Source organism: Xiphophorus couchianus, chromosome 12 (assembly GCF_001444195.1).
Source record: "Xiphophorus couchianus chromosome 12, X_couchianus-1.0, whole genome shotgun sequence".
NCBI classification, from domain to species: Eukaryota; Metazoa; Chordata; class Actinopteri; order Cyprinodontiformes; family Poeciliidae; genus Xiphophorus; species Xiphophorus couchianus.
Window position 1 is genome coordinate 16606428 of NC_040239.1, and position 17734 is coordinate 16624161.

The 17734-nt window shown below is 38.4% G+C and overlaps 1 protein-coding gene across 3 annotated transcripts in view; it reads right to left on the reverse strand.

Annotated features, from left to right (window-relative positions):
* Window positions 1-3777: 3777 nt before the first annotated feature.
* Window positions 3778-17734, reverse strand: part of osbp2b (oxysterol binding protein 2b) — a 47054-nt gene continuing 33097 nt past the window's right edge. For 2 of the 3 annotated variants that reach the window (XM_028033545.1, XM_028033546.1), the window contains 12 exons: window positions 13127-13325; window positions 12364-12441; window positions 12081-12201; window positions 11239-11305; window positions 10652-10804; window positions 9599-9844; window positions 9311-9431; window positions 8571-8674; window positions 6745-6840; window positions 5899-6083; window positions 5539-5759; window positions 3778-4190 (listed from right to left, as the gene is read on the reverse strand). In XM_028033545.1, coding sequence (XP_027889346.1) covers window positions 4048-4190; window positions 5539-5759; window positions 5899-6083; window positions 6745-6840; window positions 8571-8674; window positions 9311-9431; window positions 9599-9844; window positions 10652-10804; window positions 11239-11305; window positions 12081-12201; window positions 12364-12441; window positions 13127-13325 — 1734 coding nt within the window. In that variant the 3' untranslated portion in view covers window positions 3778-4047. Of the gene's footprint in view, window positions 4191-5243; window positions 5262-5538; window positions 5760-5898; window positions 6084-6744; window positions 6841-8570; window positions 8675-9310; window positions 9432-9598; window positions 9845-10651; window positions 10805-11238; window positions 11306-12080; window positions 12202-12363; window positions 12442-13126; window positions 13326-17734 lie in introns of all 3 variants that reach the window. The other variant, XM_028033544.1, reaches the window with a different exon arrangement.

Consider the following 17734-nt stretch of genomic DNA (forward strand, 5'->3'; position numbering starts at 1 on the left):
TCTTTAAAATCTTATGGTTTGGCTTCTGGAGTGTGTATTATGTTCATCCTTTACTCTGTCAGAGTCCAGTAATGCAGTCTGACAGATATGCATTGCCACATGAAATATAAGACGATATACACATATATGTATATCATCTCATATTTTAATTATATATATATATATATATATATATATAAATATACAGTTCTGGAAAAATAAGAGAGCACTGTACTGAACGAAATTGAAAATCTCCTGGTTAGTCCACCAAATATCGATTTGTGAACTCTTCCTGAGTTAAAATGTTAGTATTGTTGTTTCTAAATGAATATGAACTTGTTTTATTTGCGTTATGTGAGGTCTGAAAGCACTGCATCCTTTCTCATTTTCTGCAAATAAATACAATTTTGCTTGTAATTTCTGAGACAGGTTGTCAGTAGTTCATAGAATAAATGAACAATGTTCATTTTACTCAAACATACCTATAAAAAGTAAAATCATAGAAACTGATCATTTTGCAGTAATTTTTTCCAGAGCTGTATATACAATTAAATTATGAGAGAATGAACATTGGAAGGACTTTGATTCATTATTGTCAAATCATGAAACCATTATTAAATAATCTCACAAAAGTCATTTTATGATCTTGTATTCTCAAACCAAAAATCTTCTTCAATCAATCAGGACAAATGGGAAGGATATTATTTTCTCCACATCATCACATCAGAGGAAAACATTTCTAACATGTGAGCCTTAAGGACTCTATCAAAAGCACATTTTATTGTGTTAAGACAGTTTTTTGGCCAAATTACATGTTACTCAGGGTTAACTCAGACAGAATCAGTTCAGGTTAGAAGTTAAAAGTGACAATAAATTCTTCAGGCTCTCTGTATTTTCTGTACAGATGCTCCATACATAGTTTAGTAGAACTATTCATCATTTTTACAATATTATGACAAAATATTCACACAAATTGACTAGACGGTAGGTACAATTACCTCCAGCCATGATTTCTACATTCCTAATAATAATTACAAAAAAATACTAACTAATTTTTTTAAAACTCTTGTCACCATAGACTCGTAGTGCACAGGTCAGGGGACTCGTTCCCTTATTCAGTCAGTTAAAGGCAAAAAGACTCTGTGTATCTTTGTGTGCTGATCCCAGATCAGCATGTTCGCAAACAGTGAAGGAGTTATGATTTGGTGTCGAAGCAGCAGCAGCAGCAGCTGAGGCAGTCCTCTGTGGCTGCAGCCGACAGCACAGTGGAGTGCAACAGGAACCAGCCCTGTCTGCCTCTGCAACCAACTTTACCCGCCTGTCAGCTGATTCCCCCTGCAGCGCCGCGCGCACACCTCTCCAGGCTCGCACACAGGCGGGATTCCCTCTAATCTCAGAGCCACTGCTGGTGGAAGAGTTGGTCGGATTCGAGTAAGAAACACCAACAAGTTGCAGGCTGAATGATCTAATAACCAACAAACGCGTCAGTGATAAGGTGCAGACTTTTTTTTGTACAATCACCAACGGGTTACAGAGGGCGAGGCTGTGTGTGAGCACCAGAAAACAAGGTAAAGAACATGCACAGAGGGGAGATTTCTAAACATCAATTCAGGCCATCTGCACTCACTTTTAGTCCAGCAGTTCACAACCTTTTAGAGTTTCGACACCGTGGTCAACGCCTGTGATTGTTGGCACAAGTGAAAATGGTCGCACTAAAGTCAATGAGAATAAAGTGCAAAAATGAGGTTTTTGATTCTATGATCAGATAAACTCTTGAGTTGCACCCTCTATTTAAATCTGACAATTAAAATCTATTCAGGAGACTACAGGTTAATTCACAACTTCATCAATTCAAATCTGCATGTTTACCTATACCTAGTCATGACATTCTATCATAACTTGTAAAAAAAAACCAAAAAAAAAAACCCATTTTAGTCATACACCCTAACCACTGCACAGCTTTCTATTTTTGTTTTGATTATTAGGAAATTATGGGGATAGTTATGAAATGGTGAACTCCCATGTATGATTGTATATGTATAGAGTTTGAAATTAAACCATTTTCTATTCATATTGATTTAATGTAGGCCATTAAGCTGATAAAATATGGCGGACTGGGACCTCCGGAGGCCCTGAGCAACATATTATTTCTACAACAATATCTTGTAGAAATAAGATATTATTTCTACAATAAAGTCCTTTCTGTTTATGACAGAATTGACTTTAAACCATTTGTCATCAAAGCAGGTATGAAACGCTCTCCAGGTGGGTAGAAACTGAAACATGTTTGGTACAAAATGTCCTTCATAATTTCATAAATGAAATCATAGAAGCTTCAAAGATAAGAATTGGCGAAGAGGTGAAATGACCGGCCCTCATTTAGTGACATAACATTGGTGAAGGTGATTACAAACAGTTTCAACTCCAATATGTAAAAACATTTGATCTATTGTTTTCTACATCGTTCAAAAATTATTCTATGGCTGCCACGGTTCTTGACTCACGAGTTGAGAAGCACAGTTCCAGTCAACCACAGCGAAAAGTGCTTTCAAAGGTCTTAATGAAGAGTTCAGTAAATGTGAAATAAATGTTTTGATCTGGCACTAATGAAGAACAGAACGGGGCTGCACAGTGGCGCAGTTGGTAGCACTGTTGCCTTGCAGCAAGAAGGTCCTGGGTTCGATTCCCGGCCGGGGTCTTTCTGCATGGAGTTTGCATGTTCTCCCTGTGCATGCGTGGGTTCTCTCCGGGTACTCCGGCTTCCTCCCACAGTCCAAGAACATGACTGTCAGGTCAATTGGTTTCTCTAAATTCTCCCTAGGTGTGAGTGTGTGTGTGCATGGTTGTTTGTCCTGTCTGTCTCTGTGTTGCCCTGCGACAGACTGGCGACCTGTCCAGGGTGTACCCCGCCTCTCGCCCGGAACGTAGCTGGAGATGGGCACCAGCAACCCTCCCGACCCCATTAGGGACAAGGGTGAACAGAAAATGGATGGATGGACTAATGAAGAACATACTGTGTGCCACCTAAATGTTTCCACCACTCCTATATAATTTAGCTAATCACAATCACAAATGGAAAAATATCTAAAGGATCTTTGGATAACAGATCAAAGAGGCAACTTTAACTAAAAATATTTATATAAAGTATCCATTAAATGTCATTTTTCTCTGACTACATAAAGGGTCTCCTAAAAACAAAAACTGCATCTCTATAGTCATGAGTTAAGAGAAACACCAACTTTCACTTAAAATAAAATAGCTTTCTGTGATATATCAAATTAATTAAATAAAAAATTTATTTGTACAAAATCTGACTAACTCACTACTTTCACTTAATTATTTACTTATTTAATATATTGTAGTAGAGTTTTTTGGCAGCCTGGCGTTCATATTTTAAAAACTATTTACTTCAAAATTCAGTTTTCCTCTCTAATGATTTTCTTATAATTGCACTTGAGCTGTCTGATCTGCATTTTAAACTGTTCAGTAGTTCAGTGTATAGCATATAATCGGTCTTATCACTATTTTTAAAACTTTTTTTGCAAATCAACCTGATTGTAATCTTCTCCATGTAATCAGGGAGTTAGTTAGGTTTTATAGTTAACTGGGATTACTGAGATTAAGGGTTTTACTGATTGACATGTGAGGAAGTTTGTCTTTAAGAGGAAATACTGGCATGTGTATTCAACACTGTTGTGTTTCAGTGTGGCTCTTGATAATTTCTTCAGACCAGTAAGAATCGGCATTCACATGAAATTTCTGTCCAGCTGCTGTTAGTCTGTAGTGGAGTGAATTCTGGAAAAGTGCACTGAGTTTATTTGAGGAGCAGCAGAAAATCAGCACTGTGCAGGGAGGACTGCTGAGGGAACGCCCTGTCTTCTACGTTCAAAATAAACAAAAACACTTTTGGAGGTAATGTGTAATCAGATATTGTGTGAAATACACTTTCTCACACTCCTATAGTTCCTTGTGGTGGTCACAAGTCGGCTTTGTTCTACGGCCCGCAGCCCAGAGGCTGAGCGGCTCCTTGTCCGGTGAGGTCGGTGTCGTCCGAGACGAGCTCCTGAGCTAAAAGATTTCAGGGCACATGCTCCAGTCCTCTCTCTCCTTCGACTCCCAGTAACCTCCCTTGTACACAAAGTTTGTCTCTCCAGTGATCGACTCCCTCCTCTGGTGAAACCACAGCGGCTGGTAGCCTTCATAGTCTCTGCCTGAGGATGAAGCACAGATTTTACTTCAAAACCTTTGTCCACAAATCACAGAGAGGAAAAGGCACGCTTGCAAATAATTACTGAGGAAAACAGAAATGTGTTTCAATGAAAAGCAACCGGTGTCTGCGCACTACATTTGGGTTAGCTCCAAATGTGGACCAAGCTGAAACAAGTTTGAATGAAGATTTTAAGGAACGAAACATCAAACAAAAACATTTATATCAGAGGAAAATAAACAGTCATTGTATATCTTATGTCAAACCAGTTGGAAAAGAGGAGAAACTGCAGCTTTTTGATGTGCGAGTTGTATATTTTATTTTTAACAAATATATCAAAAATAAGCTCAGCATTTATTTTTTCTAAATTGTGCATCTATAGACTACTCAAACTACTTCTCCACTTCTTTTTTAACAACTTCAAAGTACTTTACTGAGGTTTTATTTGTGGATCAAAACAAAGTGGTGCTTTGTTGCAAAGTGGAAGGTAATTGATGGGTTCTACATTTTATTACAAATTAAAATCTAAATCAGCTGCTTTAAACCTCTGTAAACTTTTACCATTGAGCTGTCTGGTGTGTTCCTTCGTTTTAAGCTTTCCTACTTTTATTCAAGTGTATCAGAGTAAAGAGGGGACTAATTAGATTTTTAATTTTTGTCTGTAAAAAAAGAAAATAAATAAAAAGTAAAAACAGAAAAATTAAGAAAACCTTATATCCTCTTCCTTCCTGGCCACAGGCATGGGCTATAATGCATTGTTAAACACTGCAGGTTCTAGTTGTAATGTGACAAAATCTGAAAAGATTCAGGGGTATGAATGCTTTTGCAAGGCTCTGTACTCATGTTTAAGTCAACATGTATCTTAGGCCAGTTCTGAATGAAAATGCACACGTATGCAGAAAAAAGTCATGTGTTTTCCTGAGCTGTTATTTAAAGAAGTCGACATGAGAAGAGCATCATGCAGATCCAGAGGCAGAGCACACAGAGGACACACAAAATGATGGAGAGAGTGTGTGTGGGATGCACAAAAGAGGGGCACAGGACAACCCCCACTCACCAGAGTCATAATCACACTCTGACCATCAACAGAGGGAGGAAAAGAAAGACAAGTCATGGGTACATTGAATAAAACCTTGCATTTGTCCAACAGGGACAGTCTAGATGAATCGTTCCAGGTCTGGGTTAGGGATTTTAATAAAAAAATTCACCCTCAAACATTTACTTTTCATCTCTTCATTTATACATTTTAAAATAAGTTTTACAGCCAAACAGGCTTTTGACCAAAGAAAATACCTGCTAAATGAAGCTCTCACTTCCTTCGAAGACCAAACTCCTTGCTATATAAGACGTACCTTCATGCAGTGCACCTGTGGCCTCTGCTTCCCTTCGCCGTCTCACAGCTCTTTGTTTCTCTTCTAGCCTCTGTTTTTCAACGTTCGCCTCGTCCCACCGGCCGTCCTCCATCAGCCTCTGGTCGGGTCTCAGCCGGCTGTCGGTCAGCGCCACCCCGTCCTCCGGCTCGTTCAGCACCAGAGCCAGAGAAGAGAAGTAGTACATGTTCTCAGCGTTTTCCCTGACAGAGTGAGAGGAAATTGGCCGGAGTCACATTGCAATGTTTTACATTCAGTAGTATTGAGTGGACGTCGCAGCCCTTTTCTCAACAGCTGTGACTCATAAATAACAGTTGTCTGATTCGTAGAGCAGAGGCTTACGGTAGAGGGTATTTCTTCCACAGGAGTTTGGGGGGTAAGGTCTGATAAACTGTCTTCTGCTTCCCTTCTGATCCGCTGGCCCCTTCGCTGCTCTGAATGATCTTAGCACTTTCCATTTTTTCATCCCATGTACCAGAGAGGATGTAATGAGCCTGGCCTTTACTATCTGCTACCACACCTGTTACCTGAGGATGAGACGTTATCATGTACATTGTTTGTTAGAAATGTCAACACACACTACTGAAACTTTAGAAGATTATTACAAATCTCTACCAAATGTAAGCATCCATGGCCATAAAAGTACTGTCCAAACTTTAAAGAAGCTTAATTGATTTAACATGTAATGTTAAAAAATAAATCACAGGCTGCAGTATACATGCTTTGTACAGTGCCTCCCAGAGTCAGTACTTGCAGCTACCAAAGACTACTGTTGGTAAAAAAAGTTGGTAGTTTCTACCAACTTTGCACAAAACTGTAATTTGTGCCCATATTTCTTTGCATAAAATCTGAAGTCGTGGACAAATAACACATGACCAGACTTTGATTTGAACCTAAGTATTTGCAAACTCCAACAGGAAGATTAGCCTTTATTTAACACCACCTGTTTTCTCAAAGTCTGACCAGTTTCATGTTCATACTGAAGAAAAGCATTCCCACAGCATGCCACCTGGTGGGTTTCTTTATGACACTCTTTCATAAATTCCAAATTTGAGGCATTCATTGAGAATGGTGGTTGCGACGTCACAAAATGTAAAAAGGCTTTCTAGCGAGAGGCGGCACTGTACAAATTTACCTCTAACTGTTTGATCACAATTATAAGCAAAGTGTGTAATGTTAACCCTTTACCTTTCGTGGGACATCCCTGGAGAAATAACTGTAAGGTATAAACTTCAGCTGGCACGTCTCCTTCGTCGTGTGATTGATGATTTCAATGTCTCCCGACTGAGTGAACACACACAGAACATTATTAATGAGGAAAACACTCCCATAACTACACCATGACTAAACAACAAATTTTCCTCTCTTCATCAGCTTGAAAATTTGATGAATATTGATGCATTACTTTCTGCTGAAATGCAGAGAGTCCTAAAGGACCTGTTCAGTTTTTTCAATTAATCAGCTTGATGCTGATTAATCATCAAGTTGATTAATTGATCTAGGTCATCAAGCGTGACCTAGTGCATAAACTAGGTCACGCTGCTGTTCGATGGGGCGCTAGCATTTGGCATGCCGAGGTGAGTGAAGCTTGATTAGTGCAGACAAACCATCACCTATTAGTAGCTCAAACTCTAAATTTTGATGAGGCAAATCAAAAATCAAAGACTTTTGTCTTTGATTTTTGACCCGAATAAGGTATTCTGGGTCTGAAAGACCCAACAGGGCAAAGGTAGCTTCCTGGAAGAGCTGTGGGAGGCCACTAAACACTAAAAACTTCTCTTTTAGATAAGAAAGAGAACTTTCTTATCTAAACGTTCTCTTTTAGATAAGAAATTAAAGAATGACGTCTGAAAATTCAAAAAAATATCCATACTCATTTTTCCCATCCTTATTTGGAAGATTCTAGATGGCCACCTATTTTCATAATCTGTGGGTGAGCTCATAATCCTGGCAACTTCAGCCTTGCTGTGTGGACGTGTAGAACGACTGAACTGCTACTACAGCAATATGCATTACCAGTCTGCTTTGGGCCAATTAAGACTTGGCCTATAACAGATTGCTGTATTTACATGGGCAACCGGCCTCCTACAAGACTATCCTCTTTCAACAGAGTCTGTTGGAAGATTGTATGTGTACTTAAAGGGCAAAGAGTGTCAAATTTGGCAGCATAATTAATATGACAAGTGTTATTCAGGCCTCAGAACAGAAACAATGTTTCTCTGCACTGAGACTACAAGCTTAAGAATCTGTCCTATAAAAAGTATTCAAGATGTTTAATCTTGAATACTTCAGACCCAAATAAAGTATTCTGGGTCTGAAAGACCCAACAGGGCAAAGGTAGCATCCTGGAAGAGCTGTGGGAGGCCACTAAAGTAAAAGGTGTGAAATGTCTCCACAACCCAGATCCATCAAATACATTAATACTCATAATCAAAGTCATCACCGTAACCACGTCTAGCTTTATTTATTTGGCTGCTTAACTGATCAGGCTGCCTGAGAACAGTTTGTAGTTTAATATTTAAATAGTTTAATATTTAAGCTGTTCACTTATCTTTTTCAACAGCAGATGGCAGCAAAAACACGTGATTAAAAACAAAACAACACACATTTCCAAGACATTCCGGCTATTGTAAGCCTTTTGAAATACTGAGAATGCATAAATATGTGACAGGATTATAAATATTCCTGTCACATTCTCTTTTATGCTTTTCTCCAAGGTTGCAGACATATAAAAATACATTAATAGAGCAATGTCCTACAAGATAGCAAAAATCTTTAAATCAGGCAAAGTAAAAAAAATGGACCCAAAGTCACATGTCATGCATGTGAGTCTGGGCCCTCTAAAAAAAATTTTTTTAGGCTGTTAATAAAGGTCAACATTTAAAATTAATCCATGTTTCACTATTTGGTACTTTGCACTACATACTTTTACAACAAGAAAAAAAGGATAGATTTGAAGGTCATGGCAGTACTGCAGAGAAACAACTCGTTCACAAAGAGAGAAGCTCAATAACCTGGTCAATCCACAGTCTCCCCACAATGATGTTGTGCACCGTGGATGTGACCTTTCGCCACACATAGTGGTTCCCGCTGGAGTGGAAATGCAGGTGAATGACACCTGGGGACACAAAAGGACAAAGTAATATTATAGGAGGGAATTATTACAATAGCATTGTTAAGCTTCCTGCTGTCATAAAAGGTGAAATGAAGACTATAGGACTGGATTTATGATGCAAAAAACATTTTTTCTAGTATTTATGCTCTGTACAGAGTCACTTTTATCTACATCCAATAAGACATAAGGGATTTATGACATCCATTTCACGAGGAATGATTCCCATTATTTTTCTTTTTATTACACTGAAGCTATCCAACACCAAGTGAGAAAAGTCAGGCATATGCATCACTGGGCTGATTCAATACCAAACAAATCTTTTTTCTATTTATCTGAACCAACAAACCTCTTTGTCTTCCTAAGCAATATAGATAATATATCCTGCTATGGTTTTATTTTTGCAGATGAAACTCTAATTTATGCAAACAGGTCTGTAGTTTACATCGTTTGTGCTAATGCTACTAAACAACCATAGAAGAAAAAAAGTTGGTTTTTTTTGACACAAAACATTCATTTCTATTACCCAGTCCTAAAACTCTAATGCAAATTTATGTGCAGTCTATTGGAACAGATTCCTCAGTTTGTACGTTTCTCACCAAATCCTTAACAACCGTTTTAGTGGACAGGGAAATGTCTTACCCAGAGGCATAATGGAGAGGTATTTGCCACGGAACTTGCTGGCAATGGTGATTTCCTGCCTCAAGGTCCAGCCTCTTCGGGAAATCACGTGATGTGCAGCTGCAGGCGGGTGATGGCTCACCTGATCAGAAATAGACATAAATGCTAAAGGACAAAGAATGTAATCACTTTATGCTATTTTAAAATACATCCACCCGTTTGAAAAATAGGACTTGACACCAGTTTATGAGTCAAATGTGAGTAAGCACTTTGGGAAATGTGCAAAGAAATTTTTCCTGTAGCTGTTACCTGCTCACATAGTGAGCGGTAGCCAAATTCCTCCAGGCGGTCGAGCTCGTAGGTCTCTCCCAGGAGAGGGTTGAAGGGCTTGGCTGTGCGGTGGACGGTGGTGGAGTACGAGGAAACGGAAAAGGCCGCAACTAGGCACATCTGCTCCAGGGAAGACTCACAGCGCGCCGCCTTGTCTAGAAGCTCGTGATACTCCAGGTCCTCGGTGAGACGTTGTAACATTGACAGGGGCTCGTTAAAGTTCACCTGTTGGAGAATCACAATTTGTAAAACTCACTACATTTTACAAAACAGTGTGTGTCATATTAAATGTAATATACTCTGTTTTAATTCAGCCTCATAATAAAGCAGAAAATTCATTATTATAGAAAAGAAATTGAAAATAAAAATCAGAAAAGCATGGTGTGCATTTGTATTCAGCTCCTCTTTGCCAATACTTTGTTGGACTACCTTACTTGGAAATGTTGGAAATGTGTGTTGTAGGTCTTTTAGGATATGTTTCTACAACTTTACAGATCTAGAGTCTAAAAACATTTTGCTCATTCTTCTTTTCAAAATTTAAGCTCCGTCAGATCAGATGGAGAACATCTGTAAGGATCTATTTTCAAGTCCTGTGACGGATTCTCATTAGGATTTAGGACTAGACTTTCACTGGATCATTTGTATCACATGATTTTGCTGTAAACCATCCCAATACAGCCTGACTGTATGCTTAGTGTTGTTCTGCTGAAAGGGGAATCTCAAGTCCACTCTCAAGTCTTTAGCCCTGTATTTAGCTCCATCCATCCAATCAACTATGACCAGATTTCTTGACATTACTTAGGAAAGTATCCAGACAGCATAATCCTTACACTGTATATTTCACCAAGGAGTTGGTGTGTGAGTGTAGCAGTGTGTTCAGATTTTATTGAAAAAAAAAAAGAATTGCATGCTGAACCCACGCATGCTATTTTATGTTGGTCTATCACACAGAATTAAAATGAAATATATTAAAGATTGTGGCAAAAGGCATCAATATTTTATAAGGCAACATACTGTATGTCTCAGACTTACAGGCATTGGGATTTTAGAGAGCTCCTTTCCAATGCAGTTCTTCATGATGCTCCATAAATTTAGGGAATAATTGGGCTTGTCTGGGATTTGGGTCCGGCGTTGCCTGCATCGCACCGGCTCTTTCGCTGAGACATCATTACAGATCGGAGACATCTGGGATGGAGAGAACAAATAGGAGTGGACACAAAAGTTTCAGAAAAATGGTTTCAGTCCCCACGAAAGGGCTTTCAACACGTCACTAGACTGTGACTCAAATGAGGAAATTTAAAACGGACTGGGAAAAAAAACAGATTTTTGACTTATTAAAATTTAATGCATTGATAAAACCATACATCTGTGGCACCACAGGGCTGATGACATGACGGCAGAAAACACTGAAATAAGCTGTGTGTGTGTGTGTGTGCATGTAAGCGTTTGTGTGTGCGTGACAGACTCTGAGAACAGCAAGTGTAAATGTTATACAAGTAAATCAATGAAGTGTCAGCCCTGTAGAGCCACAAATGGATCTATACTGAGAGCACAAGAGTCAGCAGCATTTTCAAATGTCAGACATATTATTCATTCTTGTTAGAAGGACAGACGCTTACATGGTCTTCCTGGTTAGAGTTGCTGGCTTGGCCTCCGCTTGCTCCACTTAAATTACTCTGAGATCGCCTGGAATAAAATAACATTTTCTGCATGAACAAATAAATAAATGAATAAAAGTGCCTATGAAATTCACAGCAAATAAATGAAATTACAGAGTAGAAACAAAGCTCTCCAACAGCAATATTGACTCTTAATGGTGTTTCTGGAATAGAGGAATATACCAATCTACCACAATAAAACAACAGCTGAAAGACAAGTTAAATTACACAGATCTGGCAGTGAAAATGAAATGCTCTATTAGGAAGTCCTGGGTTCTGGCAATATGCGGGTTTTATTTTGATATATATGCCGGCTTCACCCTTATAGACTGAGAATAACACAGTCAATCCTGAGACAGCTGCAAAAACTACTGAGGAACCCGAGAATAGAAGGTGGGGAGGTTTAGAACATGCAGACATCCTCCTAAAAAAGACAGACTGTCTAAAGGACAGATTCTGTCCACTGCTGTTTGTCTCTATTCTGAAAAAATAGCTGATTAATTTTTTGAGAAGAATTATAAATGACATTTTAATTCTTTATAACAAAGAGCAAACAAAAGCAAAATCAACGAGTAAAGGACACAAAAACATTGCCTTATTGAACAAAGATAAAGGCAAAATGAAAGTTTGTATTAAATTCAGGTAAACCTCCAAACTCCCTGGATATTTACAAAAAATGGATAACCCTAAAATTTTAAAAAATGACATCTATTGCTGACTCCTACGAATATGATTCTTTTGCTTTTGTCACTTCAATACAATTAATTTCTTTTTCCAAGGACAAAAACTGCATGAAGACTGACTTGTGTTGCGTGCTTTCACTGGCAGTCACTGTTATGAACTCAGTGGAGTCATCCATGGCATCAAAGTACTCAGTATCCTCATCTTCATCACTTGCGTCTTCTTTGTTCACCCTTTCACTCCCTGCAGTTAAAGTTAAATTTGTCAGACTTTACAGACATCAGACAAACCCACTCAAAATATTTAATAAGGCTGAATTTGTATTTTGCAAAATTTAGGAGCAACGAGCATAAAATCATATACCCATGGTGATTAATCAAGGAATAACAAGATTAGTAAAATTACCAATGTTCCTGCTGGATAAGTAGCCTGAATGATGCAATTTCTGAGTGTGCTTTGCATGTTCAGCATCTGACACCAAGTCTGTTTATGAAAAGATTGCATCCAGAGGGAAAAAACACTCATAACCTATGCTTACAGATACCACAGATATTAATTTAAATTGTGAAATCTAGAAAGATATAAATTGTTTGCTTTTTCTTCTGATTACATTCTGTCCTCATCTTTCCAGCCATCCGTTCATTAGAAAGGAAAAAAGCGCAGATGAACAAAGGTGCTGGTCTGTTTTCATTTGTAACATCTGTGAATGCCTGAAAAAGTAGAGGCAGGTTTAATTTTTATCATTTTTTCCCTCATTTTCTACAGGGGTCAGCAGCGTCACTGCTTCCTACATAGTGCTAAGTAGATAAAGTAATCCTGAACTCAACTTTAAGTAATCATTTTTCCTTGGGAAACGCAAACACATGCTCCACCACCTACAGGGAGGATCTGAAAACAAGAGAAATGTGAGTTTACGGGACTATAGAGAGTTTTTTAAAGATACATTTTTTGGATAAACAGACCAGTGGATAAATATTTTTAGATAATGTAATTACCACCTCTAACTTCCCTTTCTCCCAATCTAAACCATCTGACACAACTTAAAGTTTTCTTCCTACACATGAGGATGCTCTGTAATATACAGCCTCAGGCTACACATGACTTTTAGCCAGTGAAATCAGGATTGCTCTGAGGTCCATGTGAGGAAATAATAGACATTTGGTCTCACTCTGACTGGTGGTTGGGGCACTGGGTGTGCTGGAAGCATGCGTGGGTGCTTCTCTCCACGCTCGCTCAAGGCTGTTGTGCTGCTTCGCGAGCTGCTCGATTGTCTCCTCTAGGTGGGTACGCTGCTCTCGCTCGTATTGCAGCGCCCGCTGCAGTCTTCTGCTGTGACTCTCAGCTAGGTCCAAAAAGTCTCGACATGCCTTAGGGAGATATGAACATGGGGATGGTTACAGAGCGATAGCTAAAATGTCTAATGTATGATAAACTCTGAAAGTGTGCAGCATACAGATTCTGAGTTAAAACAACAAAAAAGTGTTTAAAAGAAAATCATAAAAGTCTAGAATGACCTTTAGCCAAAGTAAGAATTAAAAGCAAAACAACCCTACAGACAATCACTGTAATCAAAATTCTTTAACAGCACTAGTTGTTAATAAATTAATTAGAGTGGTAGGCAGTTACAGACTCGTCTTGCTGTGTCGAATGTACCTCTGAGCAAACAGCTTGTGCTGATGAGCTGCAGTTAAAACCACTGAGGGCACAGCAGAGGCCTTTCTATTGACCAGCTGAGCCAAGAGGGGGCATCATTGCTGCTCTGATTTGATTGCTGGAAGGAGGTTACTTCAGATCAGATATTTATTACATGTCAGCAATTGTTGGCTCTGCATCAGGATTTTCACAGCCTTCCTCATATTAAGCCTAAAGGTCATTGAACCTGAATAACATATCTCAGTCAACCTCATACTTTGAAACATGCCTTGTGACGGTCGCAGAGGTTTTAGTAGAAAGACAGAGCTAAAGAATAATGATCTAAAAGTGCTGCATTGCATTTTACCTCTGCCTTTTTGTGCAGACTCGTGAAACAGTTTTTTGCCAGGCTGAATATCTAATCACATGATTACATTTGGTGTTTTGGTCAATTCCACAAATGTGTTACCATTTCTGCAGAATGTGCAGAACTGTTTGAGCCTAATCACTTTTATAAATGTGGAGAAAAGGAACCACCATCAAGACTAAGAAATGTGACATAATATAAAAACATCATATGATGTTTTGAAAAACTTTAATCACACATCTATTAGTTGGAAATTATTTAATAGTAAAATGTGAAAAGGTAAATGTTGGAGTTAAAAAAAAAGAAGAAAGAAAATATTGTTCTAATACACCCTTGTAAAATGAAGAATAAAGAAAAATTAATAACACTAAAAAAATAAATACAATTCATTTGTCCTGCTCAATATTTCTCAAAATATAAATATTTTAATGCACACTGAGATTGAAAAAAGTACAAAAATCAGCAAATTCTTACAATCAAAAGCTTTGCAATACACTGAAGGGATGTTGATTGAGTTAACAAGTATATTGATGTAATAAAGCCTTATGACATTTAAGCCCATACTGATTTTTTTTTTAAAATAATTTTTGGAATTTAAACTATTATGTTAATTTCAAGCATCAAAAAGGATAAATATGGTTTGTCACTGATGTTTATGCCAACAAACTCTCATCCAAAACATTCTCTTAGGTTTGACTTAAAAAAATAAAAGCAATTTTCTGAAAATATTTTATGTCATTTGTATTTTTTAAGAACAGAAAGGAGGAAAAACCAAGATGGATTAAAAAAAAAATCAGATTAGGCATGAAAAAAAATCTGATTTTATTTACACTCAATGGCACTAAACATTTAAAATGATAAGATAAATCTTGTTGCTTAAATTCTTAAAATGAAAAGAAATATATTTCCTGAACAGACTAAATAAAAGTCACTAAATGTTTCAGAAATGACACAGACAAGACAGAGTATGACGTTTCCTCGTGGAAATGATAATAAGCCTCTTACCTTCAGCAATCTTGCTTTAATGCCAAAAGATCATTGCTGAGCTTAAATGTCAGGTCTATGTGTGACGTATGAATCAACTTCCTCTGACAGAAGCATGATATGAAACTCAAAGTAAACTCTAAGATGTTTGAAAGTTCCACTTTTTAAATGCTGACTCCTCAGTACAATCACAGGCTACATGTGACTTGTGGTGTGTTGAAGAATAGAGAATCAGTAACATCAGTATAACAGTGAAGGGAGATGCAGGAAAGATTTAACATCATTATCAATAATAACAATAGTGATCAGTCTTAGATTAAATTACCCAGTTTATCAAACCAAGTCTTTTCACAAAAGATAAACGTAACCTGTTCTCTGAAATTTACATAACTTAATCAGTTTGTCTAAAGATTAGATCTGTTTTGAACTGAAACTGTAACATTATACTGAGCAGACACAAAATAAACTGACTTAACCTTTTACGTAATTAAACGATGATAACCCCAAAGTGGCATGCTCTGAAATCCAGACATGCACCAAGAGGACAATCTGTCACTAGACCCACAAACGGCACATATGAGAAGTTAGGTCAAGGTTGATTCACCTAAATTAAAACCTCCTCAGGCTGAAATAAAAGATGGAATATCCTTAGTTTATAAAATGAAACAAAAAGTTGTTAAGTAAAAACAGCTTATTTCATAAACATTCAAACTTTAAAATTATTTTAGCATTAATTTAATAAGTTTGGTTAAAATCTCATGACATTAGAAATCTTACTCTACAGCAGTGGTCCCCAACCCCCGGGCCGCGGACCGGTACCGGTCGGTGGACCAATTGGTACCGGGCCGCGTAAGAAACAATTAAATATTTCCGTTTTACGTATTATGTGAGTCTGGAGGAGCTTTTATTTTGAAAATCCTTTAACCGGACTCTCTCGGTTACATCTTGCGCGCCAGCACTGAGCCCACAAGCAGCAAAATGAGTAAGAAACATATCAGATGTCTTTGGAAAGTTTCTTTGAGAGGGGAAAAGGCCCAGAGAAGAGACAGGAGAATGAATTTATCCCGGACCGGTAGGTGATTCCCACATTCCAAGCCCGCCCTGCATGATATGGTGACCGGCTCGTTAATGAGGGAATGAAACCTTCAAACTGCTTCGCCACGTAGAGACCAAGCACGCTGTGCATAAGCAACACTTCGGGTGTCATTGTCTCTCATCACTCCCAGATGGAACCATCTCGTTGCAGAGAAATAAGCTCAGGGCTCCCATTAGTCGTTATCGTAAGTAAAAATTTTCGCGAAAGTAAAACGTTCGTTTTTGTGGCGCATCTGTATCTTATTTTGAAGGGATATATAAACGTTACCATAGCGACCCCAGTCAGAGAGTGTTGGAGCAGTGGTCGAGACGAGATGAGAGGAGAGGAGCTGGAGAGTTTTAGGTCTGGTTCACACGGCACGATTTAAGGATTGTCGGCCGATTTCGTGACCACACACGACACGAGCCGATAAAAGTCCAGCAGGTTCGATCGGTTCGTGTGTCCAGCTACACGACAGGAGCAACACACGACGCACGAACCGATTCCACTCGCGAACATCCCGATTCCAGAGGAAAATCCAGTAAAACCCCCAACATACCAAACGTGAATTTATAATAATCAAACACGGATGACGATGTAGAAGCAGCAGTGATAGTTTGTGGTCTCATTTTAAGCGATAAAAGACGTAACAAATAGAAAAGGCGTTTGATAAAAGACGGCGGGAGCAGCCGCTCTATTTGCTGCACTATGATTTGAAGGTGAGTTATGTTTTTTCGTAGTTAACATTTTTAACTGAATAAACATAGCCACAAATAATAAACATATATAAAATGACCTTTACATATAATAATAAACATTTCCACATATCACCTCCGATGTCGACATGGGAGTTGCCATGTCAACTGTTTGGGATTCCCTCCATTCTTACGTCATCGCGCTTTCTGATTGGCTGCCTGTCACATTCAACAGGTTGCGTTCTCGCTCCCAGTCAGGGGGAAAACCCCACAGGCTGCTACATCGGGCCCAGACAATATTGAATATGCCTGATTTTAGTTCGGGCATATTCAACACACCACTCACTGCAGGACGTTGTAAGATTGTCGTAAAGGGAAAATCGGGGCAAAAAAAAAAAGGCTTTAGCTGGAACGCCAACATGCAGAAGCATTATCTGACGGTCCCGTGCCCCAGCAAAATTGCCAAGTCTTGACCGGTCCGCGGTAAGAAAAAGGTTGGGGACCACTGCTCTACAGGATCATAGCGAAAATAGAGCTAAAACACCCTGGGTAGTTTAAAAACTAAATATATACATGCATAATGAAAATCCTGTGAACAGCCCAGACTAGAAGAACAGTACTTGCAGCAATAATTAATGATTGTATGATATATTAAAATCAGTCAACCTTGATAACTTTCTACCACTTTACTTTGGATACAAAATTATGTAATGAAAATTTAACAGTATCTTCCAACAGATTATCAAATCTAAAATTTGTAATTTAATCCAACTTGCATGATTCTGTTTTCATATTTCTAAAAAAATCAAAAGGGCGATACCCAAAGTCAGGACCGCATCTCTGATGTGGAAGCATATAATTTAATGCTATGAACCTCCAATTTAATATGGCTTGACTATCACCTAATCATAATTTATATCTACATTGCTTGAAACCAGCACTCCTGAACAAAAGACTCCACTGAATCAAGTCGACTCTGAAAGCTATTTTCTGCTTCTCTAATCAGGATGTCCTTGGGAGCAA